At 33.0% G+C, this 27,180-nt stretch overlaps 2 protein-coding genes across 5 annotated transcripts; both read right to left on the bottom strand.

Annotated features, from left to right (window-relative positions):
• Positions 1–3,776: 3,776 nt before the first annotated feature.
• On the bottom strand, positions 3,777–12,540 carry LOC107432267 (protein TRANSPARENT TESTA 9). Of its 4 annotated transcripts, none has more exons than XM_016043370.4 (20): positions 12,118–12,536; positions 11,840–11,891; positions 11,634–11,710; positions 11,412–11,545; positions 11,117–11,213; positions 10,913–10,970; positions 10,218–10,326; positions 9,973–10,093; positions 9,687–9,864; positions 8,886–9,166; positions 8,507–8,595; positions 8,353–8,408; positions 8,025–8,063; positions 7,691–7,831; positions 6,124–6,229; positions 5,806–5,880; positions 5,632–5,681; positions 5,009–5,165; positions 4,757–4,923; positions 3,777–4,371 (listed from the first exon to the last, which is right to left on the bottom strand). In XM_016043370.4, the coding sequence occupies exons 1-20, from the start codon at positions 12,168–12,170 to the stop codon at positions 4,066–4,068; spliced, it is 2,346 nt and encodes a 781-aa protein (XP_015898856.3). In that variant the 5' UTR covers positions 12,171–12,536; the 3' UTR covers positions 3,777–4,065. The 4 variants fall into 4 exon arrangements, with proteins under 4 accessions (XP_015898856.3, XP_024922415.3, XP_015898857.3 ...); XM_025066647.3 differs by having other exon boundaries at positions 11,634–11,703; XM_025066648.3 differs by having other exon boundaries at positions 4,232–4,371; positions 4,741–4,923; positions 12,118–12,540.
• A 6,082-nt stretch (positions 12,541–18,622) lies between these two features.
• On the bottom strand, positions 18,623–20,457 carry LOC107432236 (probable aspartyl protease At4g16563). The gene has a single exon (XM_016043334.4). It carries the CDS (start codon positions 20,331–20,333, stop codon positions 18,933–18,935), a length of 1,401 nt encoding a protein of 466 aa, XP_015898820.1. The 5' UTR covers positions 20,334–20,457; the 3' UTR covers positions 18,623–18,932.
• Positions 20,458–27,180: the final 6,723 nt, after the last annotated feature.

Below are 27,180 nucleotides of genomic sequence, written 5' to 3'. Positions count from 1 at the left end.
TGTTATTTTATTTTTGTTTGTTTCTTTTAATTTGCTATAGATTTGGAGGAATTTTTGAGTCACTAAAAAACATCGTTAGCTAGCAACATTATTTTTAATCTATTTTTAAAAGTTGCAAAGCACAAAAGAAAATCTCTTCGAAAAGAAAATTCCCCCCCTATATATGAGTAAATAAAAGTTCCACCTTTGGCAAAGATAAATTGAAATCCTATCTTTGGCAAAATGTTTCTAATTGCATAACAACCTTAAAGTTTCGATTAAAATGATTAAGACGTGTAGGTCCAAAATGTATATATATATATATATATATTTATTTATTTTTCCTCACTAAGCTTACCATAATTAATTTATTCCTTATTTATATGTCCTAATTTTTATGTGTTCTAATTAATACCAATCTTGCCAGGCAGGTGATTAAAGAAACATTAAAGTTTGACTGCCCTAAATCTCCAATCCGATTTCAGGACCACTTCCTCAGAATCCACAATGTCCCGATTACGAAAGGTCATATTCATGATATTGGCCAATAGATACTGTCTAGCTAGTTTCTATGAGGGTCTCTAGATCTCATTATTCTATACCCTATCCACGAGATTCACACACTGCTTAATTGATTATCTAATTATCTAATTAAAAAAGCAACCAACAAACAGATTCAAAAAAATGGACCAGAGAAAATAAATCTATATGTCCATATATATATGGCTTACTTATGTAAAAAGGCTACAAAGGCCCTGATGCAAATTTCTTGGGGATCATTAATAAGTGATCTTCTCAACCGGCCAATCCAAACAAATTTTTTGACATTTACACATTGCATCAAAACCTCCTAGGCCTCCTAGCTAATTTATTAGCCGATTCAGTCACTGTTTCACGTTTGGGGGGTGTGTTTTTTTGCTTTGTTTTTGGGCCATTATTAATTTAAGCTGCTTTGGAACTTATATTCTGCAGCGTGCCTTGATTTACATAGAAAGCAGAGCTCAACCATCACTGATCACCCTCTTTATGTAGGTGTTCGACTATAATATAACTAGGATAGTACATAAAATCAAACTACGATAACATTTTTTTTCTCACACGACAAACGAGAGATCTCCCTTTCAAACCCTCAATCATCTTCGACTTTACTTAATCAATTTATTAGTTTTATGGGAAATTACTGTTTCTTTTCCCGACTTAAATTGACAAAGCAATATCTGGGTGATAATACTTGCAGTAAAACTAGTAAAACCAAATGACCATATAATAATATCAGTAATCTACACCACACCTAAAAATTAAATGACCATATATACAAGAGACTGTTTCTTTATTTGGCAGCCAAACAGATGCATGCATAGTATATGCATGATTTTTGACATGAAAATTGTTTGCATGGTTAAGAAATAAGAAAATTTTCAAATTCCATGTTCTTAAAGTACATATATAAAAAAGTTTACGATCAGCTACCAATCTACTCCGAGCAAGCAACTTGGCCTCCTCTGGTTGCTCGGTGTGGTGTGGAATAGGTGGACGCTTGGGGTTTTGAATAGCGCGTGAGGTGTACGCGATGGAAATTTTAATCAGATTATGTATGACCCAGAAAGAGTCCTCCATATAAAAAACAAATAATCCAAAAACCTCAACTGTTTATTCTTTCTCGGCGAGCATTTCTGGTTCAGTCCCCAGTCAAAAAGCTTGTTCTATCTTTGTTGGCCTAAAAAGACATACAAAGGCACCAAATAATTTGAATAGAAAGCATTATGCAATTTGCTACAAAAGGAGTGTTTGAATGAGAGGAATATATGCAATTGCTTACACTACACCCTAACCCAACTCTCTCCTCTCTCTCTCACACCAATAACGGTTTAACTTTTGTTTTAATAAAGAATAACTGTAACAAAAGCCATCAGTAACTGTTTGCTTACTAATTCTGCGTTTGGAACAAACACCATGAGAGATTTTTGTTAACAAAGTGAAAGTTTGGTTTATCTTTCTTCTTCTCTCGCTATCATGCCCCTTGAATTTAATTTTTCATGGGCGTAGCACAATGCATTGGACTCTAAAAATCCAATTTTATTTTAATTTATTTTATCTCTTCTGCTTAAAGTAAAGCACTCTATCATAAAGCAATATATATTAAAAGCAAAATATGGCATTATCTACTCAAAAGTGCCGCTCATTTTATGCTTTTAAGCTTCAAATAAGCATCTTTGGCTTCTACGTGGCCATGTGGGTGAAAGCAATAACCAAGAGAGGGAACAAAAAACAGAGAGAGAGAGAGAGAGAGAGAGAATAGTTAATAGCATTTGGCTGGCCGGCCAGACTTAAAGGTTACAATGGAGAAAAAGTTGCTCTAATTTTGACATGACAGCCTTGTTAATATAAAGGTGATAGGGAATTACGTACCAAACACTTCTTTTCTCAAAAGTTTTCAATATTTTTATGCCTTAGTATCTATAATGCTCTAAATCAAACTTATGGTTCATATTAAGCTATCTATAATGCTCTAAATCAAACTTATGATTCATATTAAGCTTTGCTTAAAAGCCTGGAATCATAAATGTATACAAGTAGCTAGTTTTAGCTACTAATATACTCCGCAAAGAAACTGCTCTATACGAAGGACTTCGTGCTTTTCCTAGTGTACTTCAGCGATTGCTGGATCTTCTACTTGCAAATAAAATGACAACAACGTGCTCAAAGTAGAGTCTTCAAAGCCAAGGGCTTTTTCATGCACTCAGTTACAGCTAATAAATAAGGGGGTTTTCATAGCTCTTATAGCTAAAATTTGCTCTTCTTATACATTTAAAATTTACCGATTATTTTTTCTTTCCGAGCTAAAGAGTATAGATGATTTGACAAAGTGGTTTTCCCCATGCCTTTCTATATCTACAGTAGGAAAACTGACCAAAGATTATTTCCCTCAATGGGAGGTTCATGTATCTTGGAGAGTACTACAGGATCCAGATAAGGATATGATGCTTTTTCTAGTTCCGCAGCTAGTGTCTATAATGTAAGACCGAAAGAAAGGCTAGTCTATGCTTAATCCCAGTATAATATACCTACCGGGTGGGGTACCCTTAAAAAAAAAAAAAAAAAAAAAAAAATAGTCACACCAGAGCAGGAAGCAGAAATTGATTAAATGGATTGGAACAGTTCTAAAATTGTGACATTTTCACATGTATCTTGGTCCGAGCTTGTTCTGTCATTGCTAATTTTCATCTGCCATTAAGATTTTATTGCTTGACGGCGTTGCAAGATTGAAATCACCAAATGCAATCGCTTTGATTTTTTTTTTCTCAAAGCCCTGTTTCTTTCAGCTTCTCGATTAAGAAGAAAAAAAATATTAAAATTAAAGTTCCTAAGATTGTCATGTTATTTTTACGCAAAATTGTTTTTCTTTAATAACCACATAAATCTGTTATTTTGTAAAGTCCTCGGTTTTCATCAATTAGGCCACCAAAATAAGATCAATTTTCTAAAATTGGGAAGGCATTATGTTCCCATAATTATTATACTGCACTAGTTTCTTCTCTCTTTGGATTCTATGCCCTTTTCTATTTTCAATATTTTTTCAATCCAAACATCTGTATCTCTGCCTCTAAGTGGAAGGCAAACAGTTTGAACTCCTGAAATAAGCACCACACGAAAGGGAGGTTCACTCTTAATCATCTCGCTACCAACCCGAAAACTGAACATGGTAGGAAGCTAGTCAAGTCCAAGAGAAATAGATAATCCGAAATAAGACACTAACCAGGTGCTTCAAATTGAGTAACGTTATATTAACATAACTATGGTCCACAAAATCATATTTCATTAACTAGAATTTAGAATTTCTGACCAAAAAATAGTGAAAGTTGTTACATATAGAATTCCATATGACAAACTGCATATACTTCTATTGAGTCCATGTATACGATATGATCTTGACAACTTTGATTATTACATTAATACATATTGTACATAAAGAAAATGCCAGTGTCCTTGGTTAGTAGTTGATTCTGACAAATCTACTCCCTGTTATCAATGTAACGGAAAAAGTAATAAAAAAGGTACGAAATAACTAAATTGTCAGTAAGGTAGCTAACAAACCTGTGCATGAGAGGTTTGCTTATCATGGCCATTTGATAAATTTTCAAGATGATAATTACGAAGTAGTGGAGAAAGCAAGCTTTCCACACTTGATCTCTGCTTCCTAATTTCCTCAAGTATTAACAATTGAGCAGCCTCACATGCTTTATTACTAGGAAAACCAAGTATCCATCTTCCATCTGCCAAATGACTGGACATTTCTGAACGGTGGCCTTTGATTTTGCTCTGAACAAATTTTGGATCAAACTCTCGTATCCGCAGATGCAACCATGTTGGATGGGCCTCATCTATCTTTGGCTGTTGTTCCAAATTAAAAAAAGAATTATGAAGTCAATCATTTATAGTATACAGGGTTCCTTCAGAAGAATTGTATCAAAAAGAATCAAGAGGCTGGCACCACATTATCCTTTTTTTTCCCCCTCAAAAAGTCGCAAAATTAATGAGTTAATTTAGAACAGAACTTTAGGGATTTTTCACATCTTATCAAGTCTATTTCCCTCCTAGATAGAATCTAGCCTGCATTCTCACAAGTAAGAACCATACTGTAGTACATTGCCACATTTTTGGTATCACCATGCTCCTATCAGAAGTTTCTGAAAGTTGATCTTGTTAACATTATATAAATTATTATATAGCAACCCTTGACCAGCATGACTTGAAGTTTACCAGTTCAATAACTTACGTCAAGCCCAGCAAGTGGTGCAATAGCTAGTACAACTCCTCGTTGACTTCGGAACGGATGTTTCTCTGCTAGAAGCAATTTGCCAGAAATTCCTCTAGCCACAGGTATTAGATAGACATCCCTGATACCAGCATTTGAAAATGAAATTCTGCAAGGGGTTCCAGAGCCTGAAAAAGGGCTATGAAGTCAAAAGATGAAGAAACATGATCCTAATTAGAGAATACTTGAAGTGTCACTTAAAAAATACCCAACCTAACGAAACCTCTGAACCGAAACTTGCAGATGAAACATCCGAAGCATGGGTTCTACCAGAATCAGTAGCTGTACTTGGCACTGAATTCAGCAAGGGATATTCAAGCAAATTTCCAGTGAGAATAGACGACTTCAGCTGTAGGTGGAGAATAAAAACCTGAACATACAATAACGGTGAGGCATTCTAGATCCCAGTGAAATCTAATAAGGAATTAACAGTAGAACAAAAGGCAAATGCTTGTGTTGAATGACATGTAACATGTGAAAATGCAGCAAAAAGAGTTTTTGGAACAATATGACTCAAAAAGACAGTCTAGCCACAACTAACAAATGTGGAAGTGGTACAAATAGCAATAAGTAATGTTTTTGGCAAGCCTCAGATCAGAATAACTTAATACATATGTTCTCATTTTCATTTATCGCACATATAAGAACTTAGGTAGCCTAAAGTGTATAAAAGCAATGATTTGGCATGGACTTGGTACAATACCAGTCCATATGGTATTTGACTCTGTTAGAAGTTCGCTTGGGAGCTTAAATTAATTTAGAACCTAAACAAGATCAAGAAAGGCATCCAAAAAGCAATTTTTAACAAGCATCTAGCAAGAATGAAGATTAAAAACCTTCACTGCCTCGACCATCCTATGCCAAGCATGATGTGTAGCTGTATCACCTGCAATATGTAAGCACATCTATTTACGTACAAAGAAAAATATTTTCTGAGGGTCAAAACAGGAAGTGTCTGAATTTATTGAAGAAAAATAAAAACTACTAATAAACAGAAAATTATACAATACCATCACTGGTTTGTTGGCCAACAGCTAGCTCTAGTGAAAGAAAGGGATCTTTAAGCTGGGATGATTCTTCAAGAGCTGCAGGCACCATTAGAATGAATTAACCAAAATCAGTTTAAATCACATCTCCAATGAAAATAATTACCTCCTTTCCAATACTTTATTGTAATCAATGATTATTTGGCTACACATAAAGTAAACCATATTGAATCCCCTCATAATAAATGGTAGTGCTCAACTTTTATTGGGCAGATACAAACTTTGGTCAGAAATGCCATTCATTTCTGAAATGAGACATAATAAAACTAAACAAAACTTCACCTGTATTACAACTCGCCCATTCTTTTCCGAAAGCCTCGGGCATGTGATCAAACCAACATCCATCAAGTTCTTTCCGAACGCATTCACATGACTGCTCCAATGAAGTCTGTCAACAGCAACTAGAAAATATAAAAATTAGAAAGTTTGAATAAAAGTACAGAAAGGTTTCACTGAAGAACAGGTGGAGGTTATAAAATCTTAAGGCAGCCTCGAGCCTTGTCACCCAAAAGAATAAGCCCCAAGTTGTTTCCAAAAGAAAAAAGAAAAAGAAAAAAAAAAGAAAAAAAAAAAAAGAAGCTATAAAATTACTATGGAAATCTTAAATTCATGATAACTAAATAAATTAGATGTTAATTCTAGTCTTTCTTTGAGTAGTTGAGTTTCTTTTCCCCTCCATTAAGTCTTCCATAGTCCTTTCTATCAAACACTCTTCAACACCATCATCACTACACATAAAAAAAAAAAAAAAAAAAAAAAAAAAAAAAGGGTTGGATCAGCAAATAAAATAGATAAGTTCAATTTAAGGAACCAAAATACAAATTAATAAGATTAAATACAAGGAAAAAAAAGTTGAATATCGACAGCATAAATACAAGTGATTAAATTAAAAAAAAGAAAAAAAAAAAAAAGAGAGAGAGAGAGAGAGAAAGTAGAAGTTTTCTATGAAAGAAAAGAAAGTTGAATTAAAAAAGAAAAAAATAAACCACTTTTTTCTAAAAGAAAATCAATTGCATTTAAATAAAAAAGAACTAAAATTAAATACTTAAATTTTAAGAAAAATTGATACCTGAGGTATGAAAGAGGACGCATGCGTCAACAAGAAAGTACAATTAAAAAAAAAAAATATATATATATATATATAAACCCAAAAAGAAAAGGAGTGACATACCCTACTAACTGGCTTTCTGTCGACAGAAACCAATGTGCCACAGCTTCTAGTTCTTTTCTTTTCTTGTTGGCTTGCACTCAACAACATATCTCATCCACAGCTAACTTTCTCTCTGATTGTCTCTATCGTTATTATTTTTCTTCGTTTTTCCAAGGGCATCTTCAAAATCCGCTAAGATAACAAGCAGATTTGAGGCATACAGCTCAACAGCATGAGGCTATGGCTTCGAGCCTTCAACTTATCACTCACACTGAAAGCGGGCGCCTCAACAATTTTAAAACAACAAAATGTTTCATTTCTTTGAATAATAATTATTTCATTCGTTTTTCATATATCTGAAAAGGCTAACCATTGACCAGTTCTTCTCAAAAACTTTACCCTAGTCTTGCCAGCCACTCCGTGGAATACCATCAATCACCCAAATTCCACTCAGATGCATAATTTCTTCTACACTTATGAGAGGCACCGATATTGCTAACAATATACATGGATATCAGATAATAATCCTATAAGACTACATCTATTTAGTCCTAAGCAGAAAACATATCAGAGAGAAAAGTCATTATCCATATCAAACAGGTATTAGGAGTTTCTGATGCACCAATACTTTGACATATGAAAAGTTAAAAAGAAAAGAGCACATCAAAAGTACCGATTCCAAATCCACCGAATCCTTACATTGAATAGTTGTAGGTTATAATCATTTATCATTTTCCCTTGAATGGTCAGTAGCTTCCGCAAGAACCACCCTATATGCCATTGTGTTTGTACAGAGAATGGTGGTTGTCTTACTAAAACCGTCAATAATGCATTTAAAATCTGTAAAAATAAACAATATTACAATGTGAGACAGGAATCCTTCCAAACCAGGGCATATTTCACCTTGAACTAGGTTGTACTTTTTTAAGTAACGAGTTGAATTATAAAATTACTGAAAAATATAGAAAGTCATAAATTGAAATACATTGCTAAACTGAAAAATTAACATAAAAATAATTGGAGAAAACTATACCTGATCCATGAATCTCACAAGGATATTTCCATCCATTACCTGCAAAAAATTATATCGTATCTCAATCCAAAGAATGTTACAGGGATTAATATTTTTTGAATTATAGAATGTTGCAATTTGTCACATCTTTATTATCAGAAAAACCAAAATAATTGTGTACATCATAGTATTGTTCATTTATGCATTACCAAACAAAAAAAGAAAAAAAAAAAAGAAAAGAAAAGAGAGAGAGAGATTGATTGTCCAAACATAAATTACAACTCGGGATAGAGTAGAGGAAGGGGGCAATAGTAAATCGTATAAAATCATATAATATTTTGATACTCACTGCCATATCATGCATTCCGCTTATCCCAATGATTGGAGCAAGAAAATAATCAAGATCTGCATAGACGTACAAAAAGCAAATAACTAAAGAAAATTACTCAAAACAAGCAAAAGAGTTTCTGAAGTTAGAATGACAGTAAGCAGCAAAAAGATACCTTTACTTTCTGCTATAATGAGCAACAGGAACAAAGACGCTAGCAATAGACTCTGATTCTCAGAGAAAATACAATCAAGAATTCCACTCCTGCATCGGGGAAAAATTTGTAATAGGTAAAATATACAAGGCAATTTTAGGCATTTCTATAATAGTTTCAATAGCTCATGTATAAACTACAGCCATTTCCCCCCCCTCTCCCTAGATGTCTATTTTAGTAGACTGAGAACCATCCCCAAGTACAATGAAAACAATTCTAAAGGATTAAAATACATATATGAAAAGATAAAAATAAAACATCTTCCTCTGATAACACATTTGAAGCAAAAGTAATATTAATAAAATAATAAACAGAACACTAATCAAGGAAATCTAACAACCTTTCTTTGCATGCTTCATCATTGGGGCAGGTGATGTTTTCTTCTCCTTCACATTCAGGAACAGAACATACCATACTTTCCATTTTATTCAAATGCTCAAACAAAGAATTAGGATAATTAATCTCCCCAGCTGTGTTCCCTTGAAAAGAATTTCTCACACTTGAGGACATATAAGGACAAAGAATAGTAGCAGCAACAGAATTGATCATGTCCTTTCCGCCAATAACTTGAAGAAGACGAGAAACGAGAAACAGAGAAGTGACTGTAGAAAATTTTGAGCCCTGAACCGTAAATGAAAATGTTCAAAATTACACAGAGAGAGAGAGAGAGAGAGAGAGAGAGAGAGAGAGAGAGAGAGATTGCAGTAAATTTAGTATGGCGGTTACCCAAAGCTTGGTTTCATATCAAAATATCCATAATAGTTTAGTGTAATAAAAGTTAATCAGTTCACTCAAGTCGAAACCCTTAGAAGCGACTTTAGACATGCTACTTGACAATTTGCAGGTCTCTATACATATGAGAGATTATCCGTACCATAGAAATCTAGTGATGATAAACTATAAGGTTTCAGAAAACCAGCCTCTCATACGAACTGTGTTGTAAATTATCAAATAATTTATCACCACTTCTAAAGGTAAAAAGTACAAGACCATGTGATGCAATAATACATTACCAATGCACTCATACTCAAAAATATATACATATAATGTTCATAAGAACAAGCTACAAACATGGCAAACTATTGTTTCTCATATAGAAGATAAACTGAAAATGAAACAAACAAGAGGAAGAATGTCTCACATTGCTCTGCTTGAACTGTAGTAATGGAAAGACTAGTAAGCTGAGAAGATTTTCAGTTACCAATCTACTCAAACGAAATTCTCCAACCTTAATTATGTCTTTGATGTAGTATAGATCATCAACAATTTTATCAGTTTCCAGAAGTAGTTCTTTCCTCTTTTGTCGAGTGAATGTCTCCCTGCATCAAAAACAAAATGTTTGGCATACTGCATAATATGCAAACTAATATCAATTTCCCAGATCAATAAAAGAGAGACCTCTCTTCCAAAATTTGAAAAGAACATACTCTTCAGCAAGGACAAGGGCATCTAGATGAAGGCACTGCTCTTTTAAGCTTAATACCAAGTTTGAAAAGTATTTTGAGACTGGAGGAGTTGTTATGTACTGATAGACCATATCATCACTAACTGCATAACCAAAATGACACTGTTGCAAGATACCGAAAATGCATTTTATATTAAAAAATTTAATGTGATCTTCTATTTGCATAAGGAAAACAAACACACAAAAAGTAAAAATAACAAGCCATACCATTGTATATGCTGAGGGTTAATGCACGTATAGCTGTCTGAATCATCTTCTCTTCATGGTGAGAAAATTTAAGAGCCTCATTATACAGGGGAAATGAGACTACAGCATCCTGCAAACAGCGATAAATAATCAAATATGCAGGACAGTAATAGTAACTATTAAGTCAAATAATGGGGAAAGGAAGGAGGAATCAAGGATGTATACATGCAAGAATGAGGGGACAGAAGCATACCAACAATTAGGATCCAATTTTGAGTCATTGGCCATAACTAAATTACTAATTCATTCCCTTAAACTTGTAAATGGATAAGTATCCTAGATTAGGAAAATAATGGTCAAACATCACGAAAAACAAACGGATCCTCCACATGTGACACCATAGACACGAGACGATTATAAAGCCTTGATGGCCATCTTCTGAAACCACTACGGGAACAAAGTGGAAAACCAATGCACACAAAATAGCCCTGTTCATGGTCAAACACACTTTACCCAGAAGGGCCACAAACAACCCTCCTCTTCTTTTTCTTTTCTTTCTTTCTTTCTTTCTTCCCTTTTGATCTCTATTACATAAATAGACACCGAGTACAAACCATATGCAGAACAAAACAGAACCCCAAGTTCCATTCAGAACTTCACATGCTCAAACGCAAAAAGTTCATAAATAAATCTGACATATACAAACTTATACTTACCCCATGAACCTTAACAAGAAGACAAAGGGTATCCCTGTTTAATTTACCGCTCACTGCTCTGAATTGATAGAGAGAGAAGTAATTAGAAAGTAGCTTCACAAATCTTTCAAATATTAAATTCAAAATGAGGGAAAAAAAATTAACATAATTATTTCAATAAAAGAGATCTAATCCTATAATTATTAAAGAGAGATAGAGAGCAACCTTAAAAAAGATACAAAATATGGAGCTAAGTCTCCTCCATTAAAATCGTACTCATGTGCTATGATGTTGTTAATATAGTCGTTGCTGAAACAATAGTCTGCATTATAAAATCACATATGAATCACCATTGTTATGACAAGTAATCAATTAGAAGCCAAAAGTATTATTTGCTAGACCCAAAAATAAAAATTTGCAGGCCTTCAAAAAGCCAAAAACCGTAGAGAAAGAGAAAGAGAACCTAAACATTCAAGAAGTTAAATCTAAATATGAATTGGATTAGCATCTTACAACTTACAAATTGCATGTTCACTATCCATGTTCTGTATCATTATGCTTAGATACTGAAGCAACGGTGCCTCGATTTTTGAATTTCTACTAATCTTAAGCACACGGACGAATTCTGCCAAAACTTGGTATTCCATAAAACATCTGCATAAATTATTGCAACATGGCCATTAAAAAATCAGCATTTGAAACCGAAAATAGTACAAAAAAGGATTGCTGCAACAATTCATACTCGAAAATCATCGGATCTTGTCTATCACCATAAGTAACTATTTCCACTATAGACTGCAATAGATCCACCACTAATTCCTGAAAGAGAGATAAAAAATAATAATAATAATAATAATAAATAAAAAGAAGAAGAAAGAAGATATAGATATAAATACCGCCTAATATGATAAAATTGATAGAAAATTGTGTAATAATAAGCATAGTTACCTTATTATGCATATCCACAACTTTGATCGCCCGCAGTTCATTGATGATGTATCTATATCCACAAATAAACTCTAAATTATACTTAAATTATGATAATGTCGATGATAACTATGAAGGAACAACTAAATCCTTCACCAAATCCTAATTGATCATATAAAAATCACGGCTAAATCTTGACAAAACAGCAATCGTTGGATTTTTCAAGGAAAAAACTTAGAAACTACGATCCGAAACAATGCTTTTAGAAAATGGGAAAGAAATTAGGGTAGAGAACTTACTTGAAATACTGAAGAGAGAAGCGATCGATGGAGCGCCAGAGAGAGCGCCACATGGCAACCGGCAGAGAAGATCTAGAGGTTGAAGATCGGGAAGCAGAAGGAGAGCGTCAAACGTGCGTTTACAGAGAGTTGAAGCAGAGAAAGAGCATTTCTGCATTTGCGAATTTCCTCTTTTTTTTTTTTTTTTTTTTTTTTTGGGGGGGGGGGGGGGGGGGGTTTGGGGGGGTTGGGTCCGAGCGCTGGACTAGTTTGGATTGGCCGTTTGGTGGAGGTTGACGGGTGCGATATCCGCACCAAACTTTCAACGTTCCAATTTCAATTTACTTCCGTTGTTTGGTTCGCACAGGCACAATGACGACGTGTTCTCGAAGAAGTACATTTTTTCTTTTTTCCCTTTTTTTCTTTTTTTTTTTTAAATTTTTTTGTTTGTTTTTTTGGGGGTTCGTTCTATGCTGATACCGACTAAAACGACGGCTATACTGTTGACGTGTAGTCTTGAAATTGTAGACTGACTCCTCCGTTTAGTAATCAATTGGGTTGGGCTGAATTTGTCTGGTCCAATCATTTAATTTTGTGGGCTGGATTTGTCTGGTTGTTGGAAACATGGTGCATCTAAGTAGTGACGAAACAATGCATTTCGTGAAAAATGTTACATCTAAATAGCTTTTATTTTTCTCTCTCAAAAAAAAAAAAAAAAAAAGAAGCTTTTATTTCTTTAAGTTATGTTCTAGAGTTTTGGTTTTATGATGAAAATAAAAAGAATATTAAGAGTTTTTCTACAATTTCTAATATACATTTTGTTTTTATTTTTCATATTATGAATATATTATAATTTTCTTTTAAAGAATTAATATAACCTTAAGTTGTCCAGAAAAAAAGATAATGTAAATTAAAATACTTCATGATTTTTGCTTTCCCTTTTTCAATCGTAGTTTGTAAGCTCCAAACATGATTTGAATATTTTATTAACAGTACAATTGTGTTGCAGAAAGTGTACAACTGTTCCCTATTTGTGTCCCTCCATAAGTCATATAAATAATAAATTTGTCGACATATCATTTTTTTTTTTTTATCCAATTAACGAATAATGAATATACGGAAAACCTTTTAAATTGTGGCCCTCAGAAGTTATTTATTCTACCTTCCCATCAGTCTCAACTCCCACCTATAAGACTACAGCATATTAATACAAATATGCCCGCACAGCTACATACATGAACAAACTTTTTATTACTAATAATATATATTATATTTTTGTTCATATAGCCTGCTAAAACCTTAAATGATGGACCAATCAACATCTTGAAGATGAGACTGGCTTTTTAGGGATTGAACTCGCATGGCTTCTCGTCTTTCAAGGTTAACGTGGTTTTTCTAACGCTGTGACAGCAGTTTAGTCAGAAGCTGATGTGGCAAAGCTGTACAGATGTCATTTAAAGTTGACGGAAGAATATCCACTCACTCAGTACTCCAGGTACTCATGAGTTTTTATTCTAGGACACACCATCATGCTTTGGAAAGCCGCTGAATCTGCTTCGAAAATCAAATCATAGTTATCTGTTCTTGCTGTAATATCACCACCAGTTGCTCTCTCTCTCTCTCTCTCTCTCTCTCTCTCTCTCTCTCTCTCTCTCTCTCGGTGAATTGCATGATAAAATAAAATGTGAATCGTAATCAATTTTATTAATTTAAAAAATCCAATTCAAAATACTTGAACATGGAAAAGAACAATTCCAAAATACAAATAAAAATCTCCAAGATAATTTTATGGATATTGGATACGCAACAAGTTTATTTGTTATTTATGAGCAACAATTATCTCATTATTATTATTATTATTTTAGTAATTCAACCATTTTCACATTTTGCACACAACTGAAGTCTAACAAATTCGTAATATCCTAATTGTAAAGTAAGCAACAATTACAAAAGAAAAAGAAAACGTTCTAGGACTCTTTTTTTTTTTATTTTTTTGTTTGGGGGGGGGGGGGGGGTGTTGTGATATTTAGTACTTCCTTTATAGAAGCATCGACATATGACTTTAATAATCCATATTGAACAATAATTCAATTGGAGCAGCCACTTCCAGCTTGTGATGTGTTCAATCCGTCACTTTCGGCTTTGTTGTGGGCTTGTCGTGCCTGTTACCTGGAAAAGAAAATGACACTTCTCTTCTACTTTTCCACGCAAGGCCTCAGGCTGAGAATTTTTAGTATTTACTAGTTTTCGTTTTTGGCGAATCAATGCCATTTGTTGGCAAACACAGAAGAGAAATAAATTCCATTTATTATTAAATCTGTGCACCAAAGAGGACAATGTGCCCATACTTAATTTCTCATTCATATTTATTAACAACAAAAAAAAAAAGAAAAAGAAAATTCTCATTCAAATCCTATACTTTCCTCTTTTACAGTTTTTTAAGCAAGATCGAAAGAAAAGAGAGAAGATAAACAAAGTGAAAATTAGTAATATTTATTTGAAAGAGAGAAGAAAAATTTTGAAGACTGAATGAATGTTTAGACATTTGGTTTCAGTTTATTAGCTTGTAGCTTTCTTATAAAAATCATCAAAGAGAACAAATACACTTTTTTCACGGAATTCCTTGTTTATAAGACCGTGCAATGTGGATGTTCCTTCTTCTTCTTTTTCTTTTTCCTTTTTTTTTTTTTTTTTTTTTTTTTGGTTGTTGTTGTTGGTTTCGACCAACACTCCTTATGAATGATTGAGAAAAAGTATGTCTACAAAAATAGTGGAATGGGTGGGGCGTATATATGTAAATGGGTCACCCTACTCTTTCCACTTAGAAATTATTTGGTAACGACTTTCGAAATTGATTAGCAAAATTTGTCACAGAGAGAAGTTGTATTCTCACATTAACAAATAAATCTCAAGTAAATTCAAATGTTTGCACCAAAAAATTTCATAAATAATAAATTTGATAATTCAAATTTGATCAATTTGTGAATACGTAAGCGGTTTGATTTGATGAACTCTGATATTGTAAATAATGAATAAATAATTTCTCTAAATATGCGATTCAATTAAAACAATTAAGCTCTTTTTTGATCATGTTCTTAATTTCCACATCAAACTGGATCATAATGTATGACCTGACACACTAAGCTAACAGTTTCTCTCTATGCTACTTGAACTCAAAATTCAATAGCATGAAACTTTGATTTGGCCAGTGAACAAGTTCCACATGAGCTTGTTGGCAAGTTCTGAAACCAGATGACCTATTTTGATCTAGCCCATCATTTTATTGTCACCTTGAAACTAAATACCTTTTACCAAAGAGTAAAAAAGTCTTCAATAAATATGCTCTAGTCCACGTGTGTGAACTGCAAAAATTTACACCATCCTTGCAAAGTTTACAGGATATCATATCCCAAATTTCATACCAAATATGGAGAATAAATTAACGTCGATCAGAAAATACATACTTTAATTTTAGTGCCTCACACATAGACTAAACATTTTGGTATTCATTTTGCTGTAGTCTCCAAAGTGCAGGGCTTGATTGTGCATTTGACAAATGCATTAACCACTAGTAACGATCGCATATTTAATAAAAGTGAATGCAACCACCAAGGGCCCCAGCACTTTCTTAGGCCAAAAGCTATCAAAAAAAAAAAGGTTTCAAATTCCAACCATGTGCCGTGAGTCATTTATTTTTTTCTTAGTCAATCCCATTCACATGCCAACACATCTTAAACTTAAATTCCACACTGAAAACACCCAAACATCGTTCTCACCCCTTTCTTTAGAAAAAAAGTTTTTTTTTTTTTTTTTCCTTTTTCTTTTTGTCTTTTACTTTTTCTATATATTTCTCGACAAACGTGGTAGACCCAAAATTTTACACTCATTTTCCTCTTCCGTGGAATTGTCCTTATGTCCTTTATATATGTTGTAAAAATAGACTACCAACCAAAGCAAATAAATGCGAAGTAATACAACAAATAGATTACCATATAGGCAAATTATATTTATAAAACCTCGTAAAAATGGCTAGACTTTGTGGTATGAGTACGTCATGGGATAGATATGGTTTCGAGCCCCCATCATATGCTTCTTCGATTAAAAATGGTTCTTTTTCTCTTGCTCTTATCATAATTTATAAAAATACAAAAGAAATGAAAATTCTTCTCTAATTAGTTTAAATTTTTTAGAACAAATAGCAATTTAATTTGATATTAAAATTCAAAAATTTAAAATTTAAAATTCATTAAAGTTTAAAATTCAATGATTCTATTTAAAAAATTTAAAATACATATAAAAATTTAAAAAAAATAAAAAATTTAGAATTCAAAATTTAACAATTTTATCCTAAAAAAAAAATTAAAACCATATCCCAGAGTGCAAAACTCAAACTACTTTTTAAAGAAAAAGGATAAAAAAATAAAAAATAAAATCCACCACTGATCAACTGTTCTGAACTTCTAATCATTATTCTAAGTCAACCTTTTTCCTGTTCTGAATTAGTTACCTGGCAAAGGCAACAGTATTCCAGCCATTCATTTGTTATCTTGTAAGATATCATGCTAATTATTTTTATTTTATCCATTGAAGATTTGAAATTTTACGAAAAGACAGTGAAAGCCTGTCCAACATGTCAGCTAGCAAAGTAGTGTAATATTGCATGTGATATTTATAAATGCTATTGGTATATATCCAAAACCAACTACGTCATCAAAAAATGGCCATATGTAAATTTTTAAGTCCTTACCAAGCTGCCTTCCTCCAGTCGGTTTAAATCAACATGAAAGAAATGATAAAAGAATGCGATCTAGCCATCTCTTATTCCCGGCGATAAAAAATAACGGAATGTCTCTCACATGAGGGAAGTAGCTAACTAAATATGATGCTACAAAAGGCAAAGATAAGATCTATTTCTTGTCTTGGTATTAATATCAGGCTTAAATTCCTTGCCTAACTTTTTAAGTGTAATAAGAAATCTGGCTTCTTGTTGTAATAATTAGTATGCCAATGTCTCTTATTACAATGTCTCTTTTCTGCTTTGATAGTGGTTGCCGCCTGTCACATCTAACTTAATATTGGTTTTAATTTCATGGAACAGCAAGTTGTCCTTTCTTTATCCTGTAGTACCTTCAGTTATTCCAAGTAATTATGAATGTGACTTTTATGGTCAATTAGCCAATTACAATCAACAAGAAAAAGACCCGTTTCAGCTGAAAAAGAAAAAACCCCGTCAATTGGGTTCTAAGAAATACTTAAGATATTTAATATAAAATAATAAATGAATAAATATATCATCCTTCATGCACAAGTTATGGTCAATTAGCATAATTACAATCAAAGGGGGGAAAAAAAAAAAAAAACCATCAATCGGTTTCTAAGAAATACTTAAGACAAATATATCTAATATAAAATAAATAAATATATCATCCTCCATACACGAGAATCAAACTATTGTCAAAACTACTGTCATTTATCAAGATTCATGATACTCTAATCTATAATCCTCTGCATATTTAAAATCATTATTTGTATTCGTAGGTATAACCCAGTGATAACATCCATCTTTTCCTTTTAACTTAAAAAATATTATAATTTCAAACAAAGAAAAAAACACTGTTTAATTTTTTTTTGAGAAAATACTCAATATATGAATCAAATATTGATATTACTTTGACTTTTATAATCGTTAAAAATAAAAATTAAAAAAAAATAAAAGAAGAAGAAGAAGAAGAAAGAAAGAAAGAGAGTAATGCTATGTCTACCAAGCTGGATACTAAATCATGAACTGTTAGAAAAAAATATATATATATTTGGTAAAAAAAAAATATATCATATATGTATAATATTGTGGGGGAATCATTTGGTCTCTAAATTATCTATTTTTACATAATTTTTTTATACATTTTTAACACGTAATAAAAATTGATTATATAATTTTAAAATAATCTATATAATTTAATATTTAATTTTTTTTTTAATTATTTGGATCATGTGCTAAAAAATACATAGAATTTACATGTAGAAATAAATGGTTTAGATACACTTGATTTTATCTCGTATAATGTAGATGGATAGAGTAAGAAAATGAAAATTAAGAACCGCTAAAGCACCAAACACAATCGGCAAAAGTAAATGCACCACTACAAGCCAGGCATATTTTTATAATAAATTAGACAGTTGTCAAAATTGTCTGCTTATATTAAAAAGAAACAAAACCGAAATGGGGGCAAATACGTAATTATGTAATTTTTACAGTAGCTGAATAACATATCAGAATCCAATACAACCGAAAAAGAAGCAACGGCTAATGCATAGACGCGGTCCAAACATATTCATTTCCCATGACATGAAAAAGGAGAATTTTATATTCGCACTTTTGGTTTCTTATCTAAGAAGATATGGAGACTTTACTTTTGCATAGCACTTTACCACACAATCAAAACCATTACTTAACCTACCTTATATAAAAATGAAAAGAAAAATACTTTCTGGCAACTTTCCAAGTCATAATTATAAACCAAAGCTATTACCAAAATATATATATATATATATATAAAATCAAAGCACAATCAATATTTTGTCATCACTACCCTGTCACAATGAAGAAATCACAGTAGTTGACATTGCCACAGCAACAACTAAAAGCTATACACTATTCTTCTTATCAAAAGCAAAAAACGACGTCGTCTCCATCACCTTCTCTGCACCCTCGGATTGCCAATTGATGATGCGGGACTCATTATTATTAACTTTTTTTTGTTTCCCCGCAACTTCATTGCGGTATGATTTTATTTTTTATGATAGAAAAAGGCTAAAAAAAAGACTTGTTTGTTGACTCATTTACAGCTCTGTCTGCGAAATCCGAATCTCTCATTTTCCAAATCATACTCTATGTGAAAATTCTGCTGCTGATAATTACCCAGAATTATCGCCGGTCCGCTGGTAAACGATGGACCGGCCACTTCATCGGTCACGATTGTTAAACAGATAATGCCGGAATCGGTGACCAAAGAAAAGTAATTGGCAACTGGCAATGCCATTTTCGCACCGCCTTTGAACTGGAAAACCAATTCCGGGAAATTCACCGATTTTTCTCTGGAAATATCGAAACAGGGTTGCAACCCAGTTCGATTCTCAATGTCGGTAGCTCTTGTGTAATTGACCATCTGCTTCGCGAACTCTTGCGAAACGGCTTCAAAGACAGGCTTCTCCATGAACGTGAAAGTTGAGCCGGAGTCCACTATTGTTCCACCGTTGCCTTCAGATCCAGGCACCAGAAATTTGTACGGAATCTTAACCCGAGTGCCGCCAACGATGACCTTCCGGAGAAGCACGTAATAGTACTCATGGAATGCTGGATTGGAAACTTCTGGGTTCTTCTGAAACGGAGTATAGCTGAGGTCGGTGGCTTTGCTGTTCCCGGAATCCGAGCCACTGTACAGAACGAGGTTGCTGCTCTCCTGAGTGTCATCGAATTTGTGAGAAATTAAACAGTAAGAGAATTTACTCAGACCCATCTGCGACGGCAACGATTGGGGTCCGCGGCCGAATCCTGCAATCCCAGACGGTTGGCGGAAAGAAAGGAAGGAGCAGCCGACAAGAAAATCCGGCACAGTTTTCTCGGGAAAATCCAATGATTCCGAGATCAATAGCCCAGCTGTTGTCCCCGAACCATACTGGATTATATAAGCAGGGCAAGGCTGAGAGCAGTTCTTGGAGCTCGGATCGCAATCTTGGCATTTGACGTCGGGACCCAAAACCCATCCACATTTGGGATTTTTGCAGCCCACAATCTTCGAAGAAGAAGATAATTTGGGAATAAAAGTTGGAATTTTTGCTGGGACTATGTTAGGGAAAGAACATTTGGAACACAAATAGCGAGAAGTACAGGGGAGCCAGACTAGGCTACTACCAGTGTCCATGACGAAGGAGATTTTCTGTGGGGGGGTCCCAAAATTGAGAAAGATGGAATACCCTCCATAGCCGCGAGGGTATAGAGGGACTTTTGTGAGGGAAGAGTTAGATTTGGGATGTTTGAGGTGGTGAGCTCTGGATATGGATAAAGAGGCAAGGAAATTGAGGGATTGAAATGGATCTGAAGATGGGTGTTTGGAGAATGGAGAGATTTGGATTGAGATGGAAGTGGGTTTGGGTGGTGAAGTGGATGATGATGAAGCTACAGAGAGGAAAAGAGAGAAGAGAGAGATGAAACAGAGACAAGAAATTGAAGCAGCCATGGATTTTGGAGTTTCTCTCTCTCTCTCTCTGAGCTTTGGAGTGTGGGGGTGGTGTATGGATTATGAATTGAGAAGAGAAGGCCAACATGTGACCCCCTTTTGTAGGTAGTTTTGGTCTGGTTGCGTACTTATCTACAGTAAGAGGTGCCAGAGGAGCAACGGTCATGTAGGGAGGAGAATCTTGTTCGATTTGGGCATCAAAATTGCAATTCTCATGCCCATCAGTCACATACATGCCAATATGCCATTGGTCTCTTTTCCTTTTTTCTTTTTTTTCTTTTTTTCCCGAATAAAGAAAAAAAAAATTTACCATTGAACCTTTTATCTTTTTGCTATGTTAAAATAACTTATTTGAACTTTTTTTTTTTGAATAAAAAAAGATGCCTTCTGGTTAATAAACTAATAAAACAATAATTGATATGAATAAAAATAAAACAAAGAAGTATTTGCTAATAATTGAAAGTAAAAAGATTACCTTGACAGCCTCAAAGTGCACATGCTAATATGCAATAATAGCAGATGAATTCAAAACTCCTTTACAATTTTGTTTAAAAAAACTATATATATTGTGACAAGATTGTTTATTCAGCTTTTTGGCTCTTTATCTTCTATAAGACAACCTGTTGGTAATTATCACTCTACCCGTCAAAAAGCTGATTTTAAGTCCAAACTCTTACCGGCCCTTACAGTGTGCTTAATTTATCCACCGAAAAAAAAAGAAAAAGAAAAATCCACCGGAAGGGAAAAAAATATTGATGTTTGCCAAATTTAAAACTATTGCACTATTTCTTTTTTCTTTTTTTTTTCAAACCATCTGTTCTGTTGCCTTTAAAATATTTAACAATTTAAGACCACTTTCGATTAATGCCTTCTGAAATTTATAAAAGTTTCCGACCCAAATAAAAATCAACATGATTATCGTCTTTTTTTCTTTTTTTTTTTATGTTTTTCCTTTCTTTTGAGATTTATGGTCTTCTTTGTCTTTCACCCTGAAGGCTAATTTTAAAATAAAATTGATTGGAACTCACATGGGATTTGACCTAAGAACACATAGTTTCATTTCTTTGTTTCATAATACGTCACTTCATCCTGGTCGTTATCAATTTAAATCAATAATAGAATAATTTTATAAGTGAACATGATTTAATAAATAAATAAGTAAACACGTTTTCAATGGCTTGGAACATGGACTGGGGCAATCTTTCAATTTTTTTAAAAATTCAATATTAATTAAAAGTTAAAAATATAGTCAATATATTTAAATGTTACGTTTACCATACCAAAAAGGTGTTTCTACAGTCTACTTGATCATGTGGCTTGGCATGGACATGTCAACTCCTGTCCACCTAATTAAAATGAGACAATTTTCTTATGTAGTGATGTAATAAATAAAATGTACATATTTATGCATTAGGTTAGGTCATAGTACCATAATATATTAGCCATGAAACCCCATGTAAAAACTCTTCTGCTGATAATTGCTCAAAATTATGGTCAATCCACTGCTAGAACCTGAAGATCCTAAGTTATATACGTTATACCGTCACATTATCATTCATTTTAATCCACCAAAATATCATCTATTTTAAAGAATTACTTCTAAAGATTAAAAATGACCTACAATATTTGAAAAGAAATCTTAAACATAGTTTGATAAGAATAATAAACTTACATAATAAGGGTTTAGATTTTTGGAATCAGCTGAGTTCTCTGGAGTCTGACTTGTCCTGATAATCATCTTGTTTTCTCGTCTGCAAATCGCGAGAAGGAAAATGGTAAGAAAATCTTTTCAAACTCATACGAGAAGGTAACGTTTCGGGGCCTGTACAAACTCCGGTGATTCCATATCGACGTTGTCGATAGGTTGATGAGTTGTGGAGTCGAAGTAGGTTATCGATAGGTTGACGAGTTGTGGAGCCCAAGTAGTGCACAATAATCTCATTGGGGGGGCCTGAGACAGTCTCTAGGTGAAGCTTCCCAACACCAGAAGCTGATGATGATGTTTTCGTAGTATAAGGATCGAAGGTTGGGAAAAAACAGTGAGTGCAATCAAGTAGAAGAGGGACATGGAAAGCTGGCAAGGCTACTAGCAGTATCCAGAATGAAAGAGACGAAATGAGCTCCATAAAGGGAAGAAGGAAAGAAAGAAGAGTAGTCAAAGTTATGGGGATAGCTAGGAGGGCAGCAAAAACCACCGAAAATCCACCAATCGCCAGCACTTGTATTAATGGTGAGGGATTCGAGGCTGCGGGCTCTAGTTACAGATTCAGTAGCAACAAAATCATTATCTCATCGCTTGCGGATGGAAATGAAGTGGTTTTAGCGATATGTAATGTTATATTTTTATTTAAAAATTATTATTTTAATATCATGGTAGATTTTGGATTGGGCGGGAAGACCAAGTCATTTGGACTATATTTCTGTTTGAATTTTAGTTTAACTGGTTTTCTTAATTTTATCTTTTATATATATATATATATATATATACGTATGTATATTTGTTTGATTACAAAAAATAGGCAACATATAAAATTTTTACTCCCTCAATAATAGTTTTCTTATCAAATAGTTTTGAGATAATGTTAGTTTTGGTTGAACTAAATATTTTTTTAACTTTATAAATAAAGTTGTATTTTTCATTTAAAGATATATACCAGCTTTTAACCTCTGATTAATATTTTTCTCTGCTAAATAATTGACAGTAAAATTATATTTTATTAAATATTTATTTATATTATTTTTAATATATATTTTGAGTATTATAGAGATGCGAAAAAGATTCATGAAAAGTTCTATTGCTTAATTATAAATTTTTTTACAGATGTTGTGTTTTTTTAAAAAAATACATTAATATTATTAATGTAGAAAGGGTATATCTTTCTTAAGGATAATGCATTATACATGTCTCAATCGATTATTTACAAGTTATATTTTATTTAATTATGTTTATTTATTTATAAATGATATTTATGTTAGCAATATTTATTCCCTGTCTTATTTATCCAACATGTAATAGAGGGATGGTTATGGTCACATGTCTCGGTCCCCTATCTGTATGTGTACAAGAACATGTAGAGATTATGGAGAGGTAAAGAGGAAATAGAGTGAGCTGCCAGGGAGCGATCATTAATTTTGATTTTTGAGTTCCTAAATAAGATCACCAAATTGAATAGGGCAACTACTCGAAGCAAATCACGTAGAATTAGGGATAAAACTTGTTCGCCTTTACAGAAACAGTCTATTGAGGCAAATGTTAGAGAAATTGTAGTATTTACCAAAAACGATAATGAAATTGCTTTAGAAGCTGATGCCAGAAAAAACAAAATTTATTTTCAGTGAGAGTGTTTTTCTTTATTTTTTTTTTATTTACCATTATTATTATTTTAATGTCATTCTTTTTATGTTAATTTAAATGTGTACGCTGCTCATTTCTCCAACAGAACAAAAATGATGGGCGAATTAAAATGTTATTATGCTAGTCCCTCTACTAATTCATGTAGCAACAATATAGTATGTGAAAATAGTGACCCAGTGGTCAAAACACGAATTTCAATTATTCCTCTTTTTTTTTTTTTTTTTTTTTTTTTTTTTTTTTTTGGCTAAGAGAATTTCAATTATTCTTGCATCTATTGATTGTCCTATTCATCTTTAATTAATTACAGGGTTATTCGATATGTAATTTTGTTAGGGGAAAAAAACAGATGTCAGAGTCAGAATTGTGTAATTTAGCGGAAAAGACATTTTTAGAATCGAAATCTTTGATGCTCTCTCCTAATTCTGTATCAGCACATACATTGTAAATAAATATATAAACATAAATATTCTTGCGACCGTTTAGCAAAAAAACAAAACATTCTTGCCACCTTTTTGTTCACAACCTTGACTCTGAAATCCTATCCTCTGTTTTTCCAAATCAAACTCCAACGTAAAAATTATTCTGCTGATGATTTCCCAAAATTACCTCCGGACCTCCTGCAAATGCATCATCATCGCCATCATCAGTCACAGTATCCAAAATATTCCGCGCCAAGATTTCTATCAAACATCATGATTCAAATTCGTCCATGGCATAACCATTTCCGCACCGCCTGCGAACTTGAAATTAATCTTCGGATAAGACCCTGTTTTCTCATTGGAAATATTGAAGCACGGTCTTACATTTTCTAAGCCGTCATCAAGCCTCGTGCAATGCACCATTTGTTTCTCAACCTCTTCAGCCACAGCACTGTGATTCCAGTTTCCATGAAAGTGAAAGGTGCTCCATGGAGATACTCGGTTTTAAATACAGCCAAGTATAGTTGATTAGACATTTTGGATTGGATTTGGATACACGGTAATTAGTAACACTACCAGATATATGGTAAGCATCAAGAAAACTTCTTGAGACCCATCTGCGACCAGGAACGACTAGGGTCCAGGACCGAACCCGGCAATTATGGCCGGTCGCTGATGGATGATCATTGATCGGTGGAGGAGGAGAGATTCATTGTGATTGAACCGGGTTTAGTGACTGTGCATGAACAAGTTAAGATTAAGATTAGAGAATGAAAGAGGACAACATAGTGAAGGGAAGGAATAGGCCACGGATTTCTCAATTTTGTGTTTCAAGCATATTGTCTCGTTAGAAATTGGGATCCATATCATTATTATGTTTGGGCTTGTCTTGAGTATCTCACCCAGCCATTCATTAAAAAGACCACCCAGTAGTCTTATTGAAAAAGCAAACACAAAAAAAGTGAAAAAGGTCTTATTGAAAAGCTTAAACGTTTTCTTGGCATGTTTTTCCTAATTCACTGTCTCGATGTGTAATGAGTCGTGTATTAAAAATTTCAATGTTTATTCTTAAAGTTAATTGTTTTTATTATTATTTTGTTGCTTGTTTCTTATTTCTCTGCCACACCCGCACGCACCAAAATTTAACTGAATGGACTACACCAGAGTTTAGAATATAAATGGGCTCTGTAATGTACCCACGCAAATAGCGTCATAACTTCGGGCCTATCTGATTATATTAGATGGGCCGCCTAACACAGACTAACATTTGACATTCATTCACAATGTGTGAAAAAAATTTGATTGTTTTTATTCTTTGTTTTCTGGCTGAAAGTATGAAAATTGAGTGTTGTCGCTGAGCTTTGCCTTCTTATTTTGGTAAACATCTACTTAATACTTTTATAAACTTTGTGTTTTTGACATCACTTGCCGACATAGTTTACGTCAGAAATTGGGATACACTTCTAATAATCGCTGGTAAAGTCAAAGGGAAGAAAAAGAATAAACTGTGAATATCTAAGCAAAATTATACAGTATATATATGTGTGTGCGTGTGTGTATATATATATATATATATATATATATATATTTTTTTTTTTTTTTTCTTTTTCTCTTGGAGTATATATATCTATGACATTCTATTCCTGTTGTATATTTAAAATGCAATTATAAGTTTATAAATTTATATCGAGTGACGACACAGCTTCTACCAACGTCCATGATATTCACGAATACTCGTATATATAGTCATCAAAAATGGATTATGATCTATGCAATAAATTTTATTTATCAATAGGAATATCCAGATCGAGGTGCAACTCTTGCATTGATTTATATTAGTTTAGAATGCCAGTACGCAATCAAGAATCTCAATCAACTGTGACGTAAGGTTTGAAGGAAACTTATTAAATTTTTAAATGTATAATTCAGAAAATATTTACGTCTACAAATTGAAGTTGACTATATATATATATATATATATATGTAAAATTCAATAAAATTATTGATCTATACTTTATATTATTGACACTATGATGTGTTATATTTATAAATTTATATACAAGTGAATATGATATGTTATATTTATTTATTTATTTATTTATATACAAGAGATCTTGATTCTTGCTATCGTAATGCCTGGGAAATAGTCATTCAAAGGGCTTTAAATTAGAGGCTCCGTGACTCTAGGAAGCTAAGCCGAATCATAAATTGTTGGTTGAACATGGATGTTTCTTGATGATGACTTAGATTACACCCCTAGAATTTGTTTGGATTTTTTTGTTTTCTGTTTTCTTTTTTTTTTTCTTTTTTTTTTCTTTTTTTTTTTGGTGTAAGGCCCCGGCTTACCCTTTTTCCTTTTTTCATTTTTTTTTTTTTTTTTTGGCTAAGAAACATGTAAGATTCTTTTTTATTCATCCAAGTTGTCAATTAATCTCTTCAATGTGGATTACAAAGTAAACCTATTAAGTAATTTAATAGTAACAATAAATTATTAATTGAAAAAAAGGATATTTAATAATCCACCCTAAAATTGAAGGATAAGTATCAAAAGAATAAATTGATTTACTTACCAAATGAATAATGGTACATAATATACATATTATAATCTGGTGAAACTGATGCATTAACTTACTACCCACCTATTCATCGAAAAAAAAAAAAATACTACCTAGAACAGCATCTTATGATGTAATATATGATTATATAGAAAAAAAAAAATGAATATGGACGAATTCTTTCTTTATAAATTTTAATGGACAGAGAAATTAAAATGTAACAAAATTAAAATGTGTAGAAAAAGAAGGGTGAAAACCAAAAATAATGATCCAGATGAGAAAGGGAAATTATCAAGGACAAAAATGTAGATCTCGAGGCAGTCCCACTCCCATCAATCAGTATATCAAAGAAGCTAAAAAGGATATGATTTCATTTCACTGCCACAAGTATAATAATTTGACAGAGACGCCCTATTTTCCATAAATTTCATAGTTCCAATTCTACCCCTATGAGACAGAAAAAGCCTAAGAACAAGCGCCAACATTGACGTTGTGTTCCACATTCCAAGCTCTACGTC

This window comes from Ziziphus jujuba, chromosome 11, assembly GCF_031755915.1.
Source record: "Ziziphus jujuba cultivar Dongzao chromosome 11, ASM3175591v1".
Lineage (NCBI taxonomy): Eukaryota > Viridiplantae > Streptophyta > Magnoliopsida > Rosales > Rhamnaceae > Ziziphus > Ziziphus jujuba.
The sequence above is the reverse complement of the archived record's forward strand: the minus strand, read 5'-3'. Positions and strand labels throughout refer to the sequence as shown.